The sequence below is a fragment of the Talpa europaea genome (genome assembly GCF_964194135.1).
Source record: "Talpa europaea genome assembly, chromosome: 11".
Classification (NCBI taxonomy): Eukaryota; Metazoa; Chordata; class Mammalia; order Eulipotyphla; family Talpidae; genus Talpa; species Talpa europaea.
This window is the reverse complement of record NC_140078.1, coordinates 7,075,671-7,087,871: the sequence shown is the minus strand read 5'-3', so window position 1 is coordinate 7,087,871 and position 12,201 is coordinate 7,075,671. Positions and strand designations below refer to the sequence as shown.

General features: G+C 47.7%; 1 protein-coding gene across 1 annotated transcript; it reads right to left on the bottom strand.

The window, feature by feature from the left end:
- Positions 1–1,397: 1,397 nt before the first annotated feature.
- Positions 1,398–11,009, bottom strand: UBE2V1 (ubiquitin conjugating enzyme E2 V1; the record flags this gene model as incomplete). The annotated part of the gene is made up of 3 exons (XM_084247859.1): positions 1,398–1,548; positions 2,621–2,746; positions 10,965–11,009. 3 exons carry the CDS (start codon positions 11,007–11,009, stop codon positions 1,402–1,404), a joined length of 318 nt encoding a protein of 105 aa, XP_084103985.1. The 3' UTR covers positions 1,398–1,401.
- Between the last annotated feature and the right edge of the window lie 1,192 nt (positions 11,010–12,201).

Genomic DNA, 12,201 nt, shown 5'->3' with positions numbered 1-12,201 from the left:
AACCCTTCAGAACACAATGAATTGCTTTATTTCGGTATGCATCCACATCTCAGCATTTAGTGGTCCTGAACAGAAAAGTGGAAAAACGCAGCAATTTGCCAGGAAGTGAAGCCCGCCAATTTCGGGGATCTGCCGTGCACACCGAGTTCTTTTTTAATCCCTGCTGAGGACCGTGAGAAGCAGCAGCACCAAAACCAAAGTATGCACCGAATTCAAGGTTCTTTTTGTTCCAGTTGTCAGATTCCAAACTAGACCCAAAAGGATCACAAGGATGACCAAATAAGAGCCCTGTTTTAAAACTTCATTTTTTTAAAAGCAAAAGCAATTACAGGAAAAGAAAACAATTCAGTCAGAGGGATCGTGTGTGTGCTTACAAGTGTCTTCCTGTGGTCTTTCTCCACGTTTAATCACCAAGGACTTTGAGAGTGGGCAGGTCTGAGTAGCCCTGGGGACTGTTCTTTTACCTTAGCGAAACCTGAGCTAAAAACCCATCAGCTGAGGGTGACAGCAGACGGCGGCAGGGCTGAGGACCCGATATTCATTTCCCAGGCTGGTGGAGAGGAAACAAACGTGGTTCCAAAACTAAAGGCGGGAGGTCAGAGACTTTCTAACCTTACCTGATGGTTTCTGGCCAAAGCAAGGAAGTGTCATGGAGGGCGGTGGGTGGTGATGGTACAGAAAGGGACTTGAGGAGGACGGGAAAAGCAGCACCCCTCGATAAAGGTGGGGGAGTTATGGGGAAAGCCCTGAATTCCTCACCAAAGGCCAATTTCAGAGGGGAGCAGAGGGGGTTACAATCTATGCTTCGGCCAGGGGCGATAGTGGAGTCTGGGGATGGGATGATGGCTTGGAAGGGGGGCTTCATTTAAGACTTAAGAAAGGAAACCAGGGGTGCAGACAAAGCACCCCACACACCCAGCAGGAGTCCCACAGGCTGTGACCTAAAACCTTCACATCGACTCTAACGAGCCACCCCGAGCTGGAGGGCTGTTGCAGGAGCGAGGGGGTGGGTGGGCGGAGAGGGGAGAAGGCAGAGACCCCAGGCCACATAATCAGCAGCAAGGTGATTGTGTGATGTGTTTTCACAGTTGAGTTAGATGTGCCCCACCAGTTACGGCGGGACTCAATTTCAATATACTTTCTTGATCCCAGAAGTTCGACTATGTGGACAGTGGTTACACTGGACAGGATGGTGATTGGTTAGAGCACGACTTATGTTTTTCAAATGGACAAAAAATTAGTATCATTTACAGTATCTTAAGATAAAATGCCTTTGAATGGAAGCTTCCTTTCCAGTACTTTGAGGTCTACAAGACGTATCTAGAAAACTTACTACTGTGGAAAATGAAGACTGCTTAAATTGAATGGGGAGGGGCGGGGGGTTGTGGTTTCTCTTTGTGATTAATTGCTGTAACACTGTCCTTCCGGCGGCTGAGGGAGTTTCATATTTTCTTTTGACATCATGAGGCGCCGCAGCTCCTGCAGGATGACTTTGATGCTATATGAATTCTGCCATTTTGCTAGCACAGATATGGCTCTTGGGTCCACCTACAAAAAGGGAAAAAAACAAAAAAAACAAAACAACCCACCCCAATTATTTTCAGGCTCTCTAATAAAAGAACCGCTGTATCCCGAAGCTAAGCAACAGAACAAACTTGAAGACAACGGACTTTTTGAGCTGAACATGCTGGCCGCACACCAATAGCTAACGTGAGGAATGCCTGCACGGCACCTCCCTCGGAGAGGTGGCCAGACCCTCAGCACCCACCCACCTGACCAGCTAGGAAAGGACCACCTGCTCCTGCACCAGCCGCCCAGCTGGGGACTCTCCACACAGTGGGGGTGTGCCAGGCTGGCGGGGTGGCTGGAAGAGCGAAGGCCGTGGTGGCTCTCACGACAGGCGGCACCTCCCAGCTCTGGGCTCAGGACGCCACCGTCCCAGAGCTCACGTGTACAGCAAGGAACACTGGACACTGGCAACAAGTCTCATGTCTGTTCACTTTTCTTTCAAGTCATGGGAATAACTCAAAAACAGGCCTTGTCCACGTGACGCTAACATGAGAAGCACCCTATAACACTAGCCCCCCTGCAAAGGAGAGCAGGCAGCAAAAATGCAAAGCTTTGAGCCAGCAACGTATGAAGTCAAAATGCTGGTTAACTGCTATTTACTGCCATCATCACTGTCTTCTTACAACAAGTGGGGCTGGTTTTCCAGGTCTGATGTGAGCATGGTACTGATACTAAGCTTAAAAAAAAAAAAAAAGCATTAAAGGAAAAAATATTACGTACCAGTGGTCCACAAATAAGGCCCATGAGGTGAAAGTGTGACCCTGGGCAAGAACTTTCACTCCTGTGCCTCTCTCCTCACCTGTTCTCATGGGGACTGAATGAGCTCGTTCCTCAAAGCGACCAGCACCGTGTCGCCCAGATTATAAACTGTGCCAGTGATGGCTGAATACAGCCGGGAAGCGGGCCCCACCCCAAATCTGCATGTGTGCACAGCAAGGTATTTTATATCAAGTAACCAAGGGAGAGAGAGAACATGGCTTAAAGTGCCCCGATGCTAAATACAAAGTAATTTTCAACAGCAAGAAAAAGCAGGACAGAGAAGCCAACTTACCACTCCATTAGAACTATTAACTCCATTCATATTAATTTTTGTTACAAATCTTACAAAGGGGGGTGCTTCTGGGTATTTGGGTCCACATTCTATTTTAAGGCTGTATATTCGGTTTTCATAAATTGTCTGGAAAAAAAGGGTACAGAGATGTCAGGCAGTTACAAACAATGAATTAAAAGAAGCAGAACTTGTGAAGGCCACTAGTTCCTGACTACAGGACTGGGGTGCCTGCTCCCCAACACCACCTCTACCTGGTACTTGAGAAGTCAGCAGCAACTATACTCATACACAGGCCTTCTGGTTGGGGTGAGGGCAGGGGGCACAGAGCATTTAAATGAGGATCACTGAGGTACCTCTGCCAAGTACCATCAGGCCCAACCAAATGGACTTGCGTCCATGTTATCTCCTCCGCAGGCCCGCCCTGCGCTGGGGGTCGGGAGGTGGGTGAAAGGCATTCTTATTCTGGGCGGTCTCAGGGAATGTCCACTCACGCCAGGACTGTCAGCCGGTGCCTATGTGCCTATGTGCACAGCATACAACAGGGCACTCTTTGGAGAATGTCAAAACCAAGGAAGGGGGTGCGGTACAGACGCCCGACTTCACCACGCGGTGGCCGTGCACTGCACAAGGGTCTCAAATGGTGTGTAGCAGCTCGGCCTGCTGTTTTTGTGCCGATGCGAGAGATCACTGGCATTTAGTGGGTGAGGCAGGAGGCCAAGGACATCAGGCCTGCATTGGAAGAAAAAGTCCTTCAAATACCAAGCATGCCTTGGGGAGCAAGGCTGGAGAAGTCCCCGTGCCAGTGACCCGCTCACCATGGCGGCTCCCGGCCGAGCGGCACGGCAAGTGGGCTTTGCCTGCCCTGTGCACACCGCCACATGGCTGAGAACCAGTGTGAAGGCCGCGCAGGGCAAAAGGCTGGAGCACAGCTTTGTCGTGTGTCAAGTTGCCTTGTTATCACTTGTGTGTCCGAAGGCCATGCTGAAGAGGGACATTTCCCAGCTAGACTGGCCCCTCTTCTGTGGGCTTCCCTTTGGGCCCCAGCGCCCCTTCCTCAGCGCCTGCTGCATAATAACTGCGCCTTTGCAGCGACATCCGGCACTCTTGGGGGGAGTAAATTACAAAGGATGTGATTTAAACCCTCAAAAAGGTTGTCTACAAAACTGGAATACATTTTAACATGCAGCGGCATTCATAACATAAGCCTAAGGGCCTTTCACATCACTTACCAGAGACCCCGAACTCTTAACAAAACCAAAACTGTTCTCGATTTCTACCCACCTCAGCCCGCACCTGCTCTCTTCCATGCAAGTGGCACCACAATCTAGCTTTAAAGAAGCTCAAACCCAGTGCCCAGTGAGACCCCCTTTTCTCTCACCCTACCTTCTAATCATCAAGGGCTTGGCATCTACCTCCGAGAGACCCACGCCCACGCACCTGCCTCCAGCACACCTCACTAGTATCACTCCTGCTTTGTCTTGCTCCCTGACAATCTGTTCTCCACAGCAGCCCAACTGACCCTTTAAAACCAGCAAATCATGGTGCGGCAGACCTCTCCTGTCATGCCTGCTGCTCCCCTCAGCAGTGTATTTCTGTCGTCTGCCTGTTCTGTTCCTTGCTCTGCTTCTGGTGAATCCTCTCACCCCCCAACCCTGCAACTCTGGCCTGTACCCCAGCTCCTGTATAAAAATAAATAAAAATATTAAAAATAAAATAAAATAAAACCAGAAAATGCTCTGCCAAGTTACCCGCCACTGGCTTCCTAGCGACCCCAAAAGGAAACCCCAGTTCTGGACCTGACCCTCTGTACAGGCTCCTCTCCCTTCCCCCCAGGTGCCTTATTACTCTTCAAACTCGCAGGCTCTCCCCACCCCAGAGACTCTCCACCAGGTGCCTGGCCTCTGCAGCTCTTGGGTGCCAGAGGGCTTTCCTCCCTGACCTTCTGACTGAAGAGCGTCACCCCAACTCCATGGACCTCCCTCTAAAAGCAGAGCGAGGGTGGGGCTCAACAGAGCTGGTACTCAAATGTTTGTTGAATGAACAAACTTTACTCTTGACAGCTTTTATAAAATGAACACCTTGTTACAATGAAGGTGTTTCCTCAAGAGGAAAAAAAATTCACCCAGTAAACAGAAGCGCAGGGACATGACTGCCATTTAGATTTATGGAAAATATCCTAAAAGGTCTCTCCTCAGCATCTAACAGTCTCCATCACTAACTACACACTCAGTATCTATTGACAGTTCACCTCTGGGTGTGTCCTGCATTTATGCTCAGTGATTTTGTCACACAATTCAAAGAATTTCTTACATAAAGATGTCTCTAGGGCACAGGCTCATGGTAATTACCAAAACCACAAAGTCTTGAAATACTGAATTTCAAACCACTGATGTTCAACTGGCAACAGAAAAAAAATCACCTCAAACTCAAGCAACAGATGATTTGAAGGGTCACATAAAAACCCAAAGCAAGGCTTTTGTAGGACACAAGGTTCTGGTCTTTTGTTTTGCTGACCAGTGCTCCATGGACCTGCTAGAGGCTTCACTGAAGAAAGATATGCCTGAAGTAGAAATGCTAGAACATTCTGTCTCCATGAGGAACACTGCGCTGAAGGCTTACTACTTCTCACAAATGCTCTGCGCGCTGATGTGGTACAAGCTGTGGGGCAACCCGCGGAACTGAGCAAAGTGGGAGCACATTTCCAGGAACGCCCAGCAGCTGGGCTCATGGGAACGAAAATATGATGCAAACAACCCATGGGACTAAACAAACATGGCGTATTCATGGAACTGGCTACCTTTCTCGAAGGCACACACTGAAAGATGGCCAGTGAGCTGCAGAGGATTGTGACCCTGCAAGAGCAGACAGCACCTCCTCAGTTCTTGGGGGGGGGTTTATGTGCCTTCGGGCGGCTTCACCCATTATGCACCACAGGCCCAGAGCCTAGAGATTAAACTTTTCCTGGGCCTAAAAAAATGTCTGTGTAAAAAAGATAACCCCAGCCTGGTCATGATAAAATACCAGACACATTCCAATAGAGATTCATTCTCCAGGGACAACGAAAATAAGAAAAACCTTAAACTGTCGCAGCCACAAGGAGCCCAGGACATGAAGACAAAATACAACGTGCTATATCATGGAGAGGCTTCTGGAACAGAAAATGGACACGGGAGAAACTAAGAACACCTGAATAAAGTATGGACTTAGCTCATAATGACGTATCAGTGTTGATTCACTCACTGGTGGTGACAAAGGTACCAAACTGATACAAGGTGTGCAAAGCAGGGGAAACTGGGGTAGAGCATGTAGAGGAACTTTGCAACTTTTCTATAACTCTTAAAGTGTCATAAAATATACGAGGAAAGGAAAACATGGGCAGCAAACATATGCAAAGAAAATCATAAATAACCTAAATTAATATATAAAAAGGCAACACTAGGTCAACTACTCAACAGCTACTCATTTAAAATCTTGGGGTTAAATACGGATTATGTTTACGTGCAGTGTGGGCCCGTGCTGCGTCGGCACCAAGGGCGGGCCCTCCGCACTAGAAAGCGGGGCTGTGCGGAGCCCGAGAGGATTCATGCATGTAGTGCACCTGGGGAGGACAGGGGGGACACGACAGGGAGGGAGAAGCAGGAAAAAGACACCACACTAGATATTTTAACAGAGAATTTAATGTGTGTGGGGGGCTGTGAACAGGTGTCGGTGGGCTGAACAAGCAAGCGACACCTGAGCTAATAGGGCATCACTGAAGGAAGAAGGTGGTGACCCTTAAAGCTGGGGCAACAAAGGCAAAGGCCTAGAGGCTCGAAGGAAGCTCTCGCCAGACTCCAAGGGAGTCCTCTGTAGGCGCCCCAGGCTGGCAGCTGGGACACCCCCTAGACTGGCTACAGGGAACGGTGCCCCTTCTCTGGCCTTTCAGGATGTCTCCTGAATCCAACAGGGGAAGGTGTGGAGCTGGCTGACAAAGGGACACTGTAGCCTGCACAGCCCCAGCCACAAGAGACAGGTGGGCTCGGAGCTTCGCAGCACCTGCCCACTGCCCTCTACACACGAGGACACCCCTTTCCTCTGTCCTGATCGCTCTGCTCACTTCCCAGGGAGCCACAGGACTCACCACAGGCAGTATCTATTATTCATGCCTCTCACTCGACCCCCGGGCCACGTGAACACGGTACAACTGAAGGCCAAACTGTCAAGTCAACCACGTGACCCAAATACTAAAACGAGAAAGGTACTCACTCCTCTCATTTGCCTTCCGTTCCTGTCAGTGTCACCTCAGCAGGGGCCTCTTATCTTGGCAGCAAGAGCTGCTTCTGGTCTCCAGTATCTGATCTCGCCTAGCCAACCTCGCTGGCTGTGGCAGGGACCAGCTACGGAGGGTACCTCTCCTCCCAGCTCTGCGCCTAGCCTCCTCCCATGCCCCAGCCCCAGGGGCCGCGATGGTTCCCCGCAGTATCATCTGTGTGTGCCCGCAATGTGCCTTTGTTGCTTATCCCATCTCACAGCTCTGCCCAGCTGTGATCAACTCCCTACACTGAGTGAGCTCCGTGGAAACACCTAGTAGCTCTCTTTTCCTGACTAACACAGAGTGAAAGGGCACTTACTCCAGACACTCTGTACGGTTTCAAAGTTTTTACAAGAATATAGTCATGTATCAGACATGTAACTTAAAAGAGTTTTTTAAAAATACACTCATATGCACGGATATAGACAAGTATCTACCTGCTAAATAAAAGAGAAAAAAAAGTTGCAAAAACACTGTGCATAGAAGGGCGTCACTTTTATTCAAAAGAATATACAATTATGTCTGTGGCCACAGCAAGAGCCGGAAGCAGCACACCAACTGACCAGTTTTCATTCTGTGGGCAGTTTAATGAAAAGGAGAAAGGGTCACTTTCCTTTTACTTCCCACTCCCAAACTGATTTCATCAAACACGCAAACAGCACTTCTGGACACACCCCAGAACACTGTGGTGGAGAACCCCAGAGGTCAGAGGTGCTTGTCAGTCAGGTGGGAATTAGGCCAAGTCCAGAGACACTTCCGGGGGTCACAACTAGGGGAGGGAGGCACTAGCCCCAGTGAGTAGAGACCAGGGGTGCTGCCTAACACCCTACGCTGCCCAAGGTGGCTCTACAGCAAAGAATGACCCACAGTCCAGGGTGTTATTAGAGCCAAGTATGAGAAACGTTGTTCTCCCCCCGGCTCTGAGACCCCCTCTGGGCTCTGCTTCTGGCAGTTAGCTGTGGGCAGAATTTGCCAGAATTCTGCGTGGGCACTTAGATGGGAAGCTTAGCTTTTAGATTTGGAGGACTTGCTTTCCCTTAAAAAAAAAAAAAAAAAAAAAAAAAAAGGTATATGTAAATAGTTAACACACTCATGATTAAAGCACACTCAGAGAATACAAAAGGTATACAGTAAAAATAAGTGTCCTTTTCACCTGGCCCCAGTCAGCCAGATCCATTATGAAGAAGGCAGCTTCTGTTATGATCTTCCCAAAGTATTCTAACCGCACAGAAACAGCCATGCACAAGCTTTCCCTCTCCCTGTGCGCCCCACCCCAAGTGGCAGCATTTATTCTTTATGCTGCTTTGGACCTTACTTTTTTCACTTAAGCATCATGGACTCATCCACTTCAGCACACATATATGTCTCATTCTTTTCAATAGCTGAGCAGTACCTAATATTTTGCTATTACTGAAAATATTATATGGAATAATTTATACATGGTAAACTGCCTTTGGGCACTATGTTCAAGAAAAGCTAAGTAAATTCCTAGCAGAACTGCAGGATTGTAAGGTACAGGCCTTTTAATTTAGGTGGAGGATTTTCTTTTAGTAACAATAACAAAAATGTTCTGGGGAGATGAGTTACTCAAGTGCTGTATTTACAGCTTTTATAATTATGTCGATATTCTAGAGGCACAACATATACCTTGTATCCTAATCACAAAACAGATTAGTCACGGGAAGCATCTAGAAGTAGAGAGCTCCTTTGATGACTCTTTGCTTTTTACCTTGGGGAACCAGGGCAATCAAATCAACTACAGGGATTCAAAGGACAGATAGTAACAGGTATGGGGGAGGGTGCAGGGAAACCTAAATCCTCATGCACTGCGGGTGGGCATGTGAAATGGTACAGTCACTTTGGAAAACAGTTTGGCAGTTCTTTAAAATGTAAACATACAGTTACTACATGATCCAACAATGTCTAAGAGGATGGTAACATGCCCACACAAAAACCTGTATACAAATGTCAGAGGCATTGTTTGTAACTGGCAAAAAGAAGGAAAAATCCAAATGTTTACCAGCTAATTAAATCTGGAATATTTAGATGATGGCATATTATTTGGTCATAAAAGAGGAAGAGCTACTAAGTGCTATCCCATGGATGAACCTTAAAAACAGCATGCTAAGTAAAGGCAGTTGGTCAAAGACCACAAATTGTACAAGTCCATTTCCATTAAATGTCCAGAACAAGCAAATTCAGAGACAGAAAATAAATGAGCGGAGGTCACGGCTGAGGAGCTGGGGGTAGAATGGCAATGACTGCCAGTGGTGATGGGGCTTCATTTTGGGATGATGAAAATGTTCTGGGATTGATGACAGTCATGTAATTCTGAACAATGAAAACCACTGAGCGATGTGTTTTAAGGGGATATTCTATGGTAAATGAATCCTGTGGCATGTGAGTTCTATCTCAATAAGGCTGTTACTAAGAAAGAAAGAGAAGGTATGAAGACAACTCACATATGGTAACTGCTCACAGAAGCGGCCCCTCTGGAAAAGTAGAGAAACTGACACTTGGGCGCAAAGTGGCTGGGGTGGAATGGAGGAGCACTTTCTCCAGAAGCCAACGGTTCCCTCTGTGTGCTCGTTTCGGGTTATACTCAGAGGCACCGACTGTGTTCACAGGCTCTGCACTGGTTCGCTCTTAACTTGTTAGAACCTAAAAAGGCATCTGTTGTGATCACCTCTGTTAAACAGCTACCCTACTCTGAGTCATTTCCAGGTGCTGGGAAGAGCAGGAAGGGACAGCTTTCCTCCTCAAGACACCTAAACCACTCCCAGGAGGAGAAGGGACACAGCAAAGGAAGCCATCACCACACAGACTTTCAGAGAGGGCAAGAAGAGTGATCTCCATGAAGACACACGCTTTCCAGGCCAGGTTCCCATTATTTCACAGACCCAGAAAAGCCTGGTTTTCACAGATTAAAAAGAAGGGAAAAAAACCAGAATAAAAACAGAAGAAGTTTTAAAAACCTGAAAACAAAACAATAGGGTCAGAAAAATGAGTCAAGAAGGAACACTAAATGGTAAAGCCAGCCACTCACCACATGGGTTTATGACTGAGCGTCTCGGGGAAACCAGCGAACGGCCCTTGGCAGCCCCGCCCGGGAGCCGCCAGAGCCGCCCAGCCAGGGGGATGAACCTGTGGCGGCTCCTTCAGCACAAGCAGCAGAGTCCTGAGAGTCCCGCTGCTGGTCTGAGATCAGTGTCAGCTGCAGGACTACTCTACTCCTACATCAGCTTACTCCCTCTCGGGGGAATCCTCTAATGGTAGCTGAGGAAAAGTCAAAATACAAACAGGAGGGAGAATATAGGTGATGGTTAGGAGCACAGGCTCGAGTCAGACCTGGTTTGGGAATGACCAGTTATATGACTTTGGGCAAGTAATCCATTTGTCTGAGTCTGTTTCCTCATCTATAAAATGGCAGTGTCTAGCAACAGCTTCTGTGAGCTTTAAATGACATTTCCTGGTGGTTTTACTAGGTGTCCTGAAAAAAGGTTAGCTGCTGTTATGGAGACTGGAAACTCGCACCAATCACCAAGCTCTAAAAGACAGGTCATTTGCCCAACCCCATTGTTTCTGTCTTCTTTGCAAAGGCCTCTGGGCCTAAGAGTGCCCTGGATAGACCGGAGCTGAGCAGGGAGGCAGTGGTCTGCTGGATCAGGTGCACGACCAAACTGGGTTAAGAGTGAATAAAAACCACAAGTGTGAAGGCTTCCCGGAGTTCATCCGGACACTTCAGGAAAGCTGGCTCTACCTGGAGCCTTGTTCTTCCACAAGCCCAGGAGTTTATTCTAAACAACAACCCTCACTGTCTACATTGTCATGCTAATTCACACTATGAGTCTAAACAGGTGTTTGCTTACCATTTAAAGGGATTAAACAGCATCAGAGGAGGTTCAAATATATAAACTGAAACTGGTAAAAGAATAGCCACATTTCAGAAAATATACCATTGGTGAGCTTTTTCCGTGATAAGGCTAATATTTTTTAAAAGGAGGCACAGTGAATTTAAGACATTGACATTTATAGCCGCAGCTCGACGCTTACTCTTGGAGGCCCAATTATCATCCCTGTCCATCTTGTAAGTGTCATGTCTTCGTCATCTTCTAGACCCCAGCTAACTGTGCCATCTCCTACTCCTTTCTGGCCTTCTTCGAGTTCTTCCAACAGTCGGAAATTGCGAGGGACTTTTACTCCTAAAATAAATGGAAAGAAATTCAAGATACTAGCAACTCCAGGGGAACCTGTAAGCCTAGAGCTAGCTGCTCATTATGACTACCTGGGGATAAAGATGCTAACATGCAAAAAAACTGCTGAAACAGGTCGCACCTCAAACTTGCTGCTCACAAAGCTATCTATACCAACCGGCACAGCCAGGAGAAGGGGCGCGCGATTCTGTTACAGACTAACCAGGGCCAGACGACAGAGCCTAGCACGACACCCCACTGCCATCCCTGAGCTCTGGCCAACTTGGTGAAGGATTCACATGTCTAAATGTTGATTAACTTGGGTCCACAGTTTGGGATGAAAATTATCAATATCAAGACCTAACAAAAGTGCCTTGGAAGAGCAGCGGCCTCTTTTCCATTTTGTTCTCATCACACTTTTCTAAGGATGTGCTCGCTTGTGGGAATGACTGAGTACCTTAGGAGGAATGGCCTTCACGAGTGGATCAAATAAAGATGGTGTCTTCTCGATCAACCGAGTCAAATGAAGGCACCCAAGATAACATTTTCAATTACTTAAGCCATAGTTTCTCTCTTGTGAAGAAGCTGAGGGTAGTCAACTCTGATTTGCTTGTTTCCCCAAATCCCAAAGCCTGGCAAGTATCTCACCAAAGCTATCACACTGAGACTGTGGGAGGGCAGGGACGTGGGCTTTTCCCCTGTGCTTGAGCACAGGGCAAGGCTCCTAGGGTGGCTCTCTCAACACATTCTGCCTCTGCTCCCCACTCCCACCCCCCAATTCCCTGACGTGTGGACTGTTTTGTACAGAAAAAACTCAGGATCCAAGCAAGTTACAAGCTCTCATTTCTTTGAATGCTAAGGCCCCAAATGGTCACTCTCAGAGGCAAGCAGCACTTACCAGGTGACTGGGAGAACAGATCCACTGGAGGGCCTCAAGACTACAGATGTTCCCAGTATATCAGCATTTCCCAAAGTGTGAGACACGTACTACACTTCATTCATGCAACTGAAATAAGTATCTGAGTATCTACTATATATCAGGTACTTTCCTAGGCACTGGGGAGTAAGTAGAACAAAAATGCCTGCCCCATAGAGCT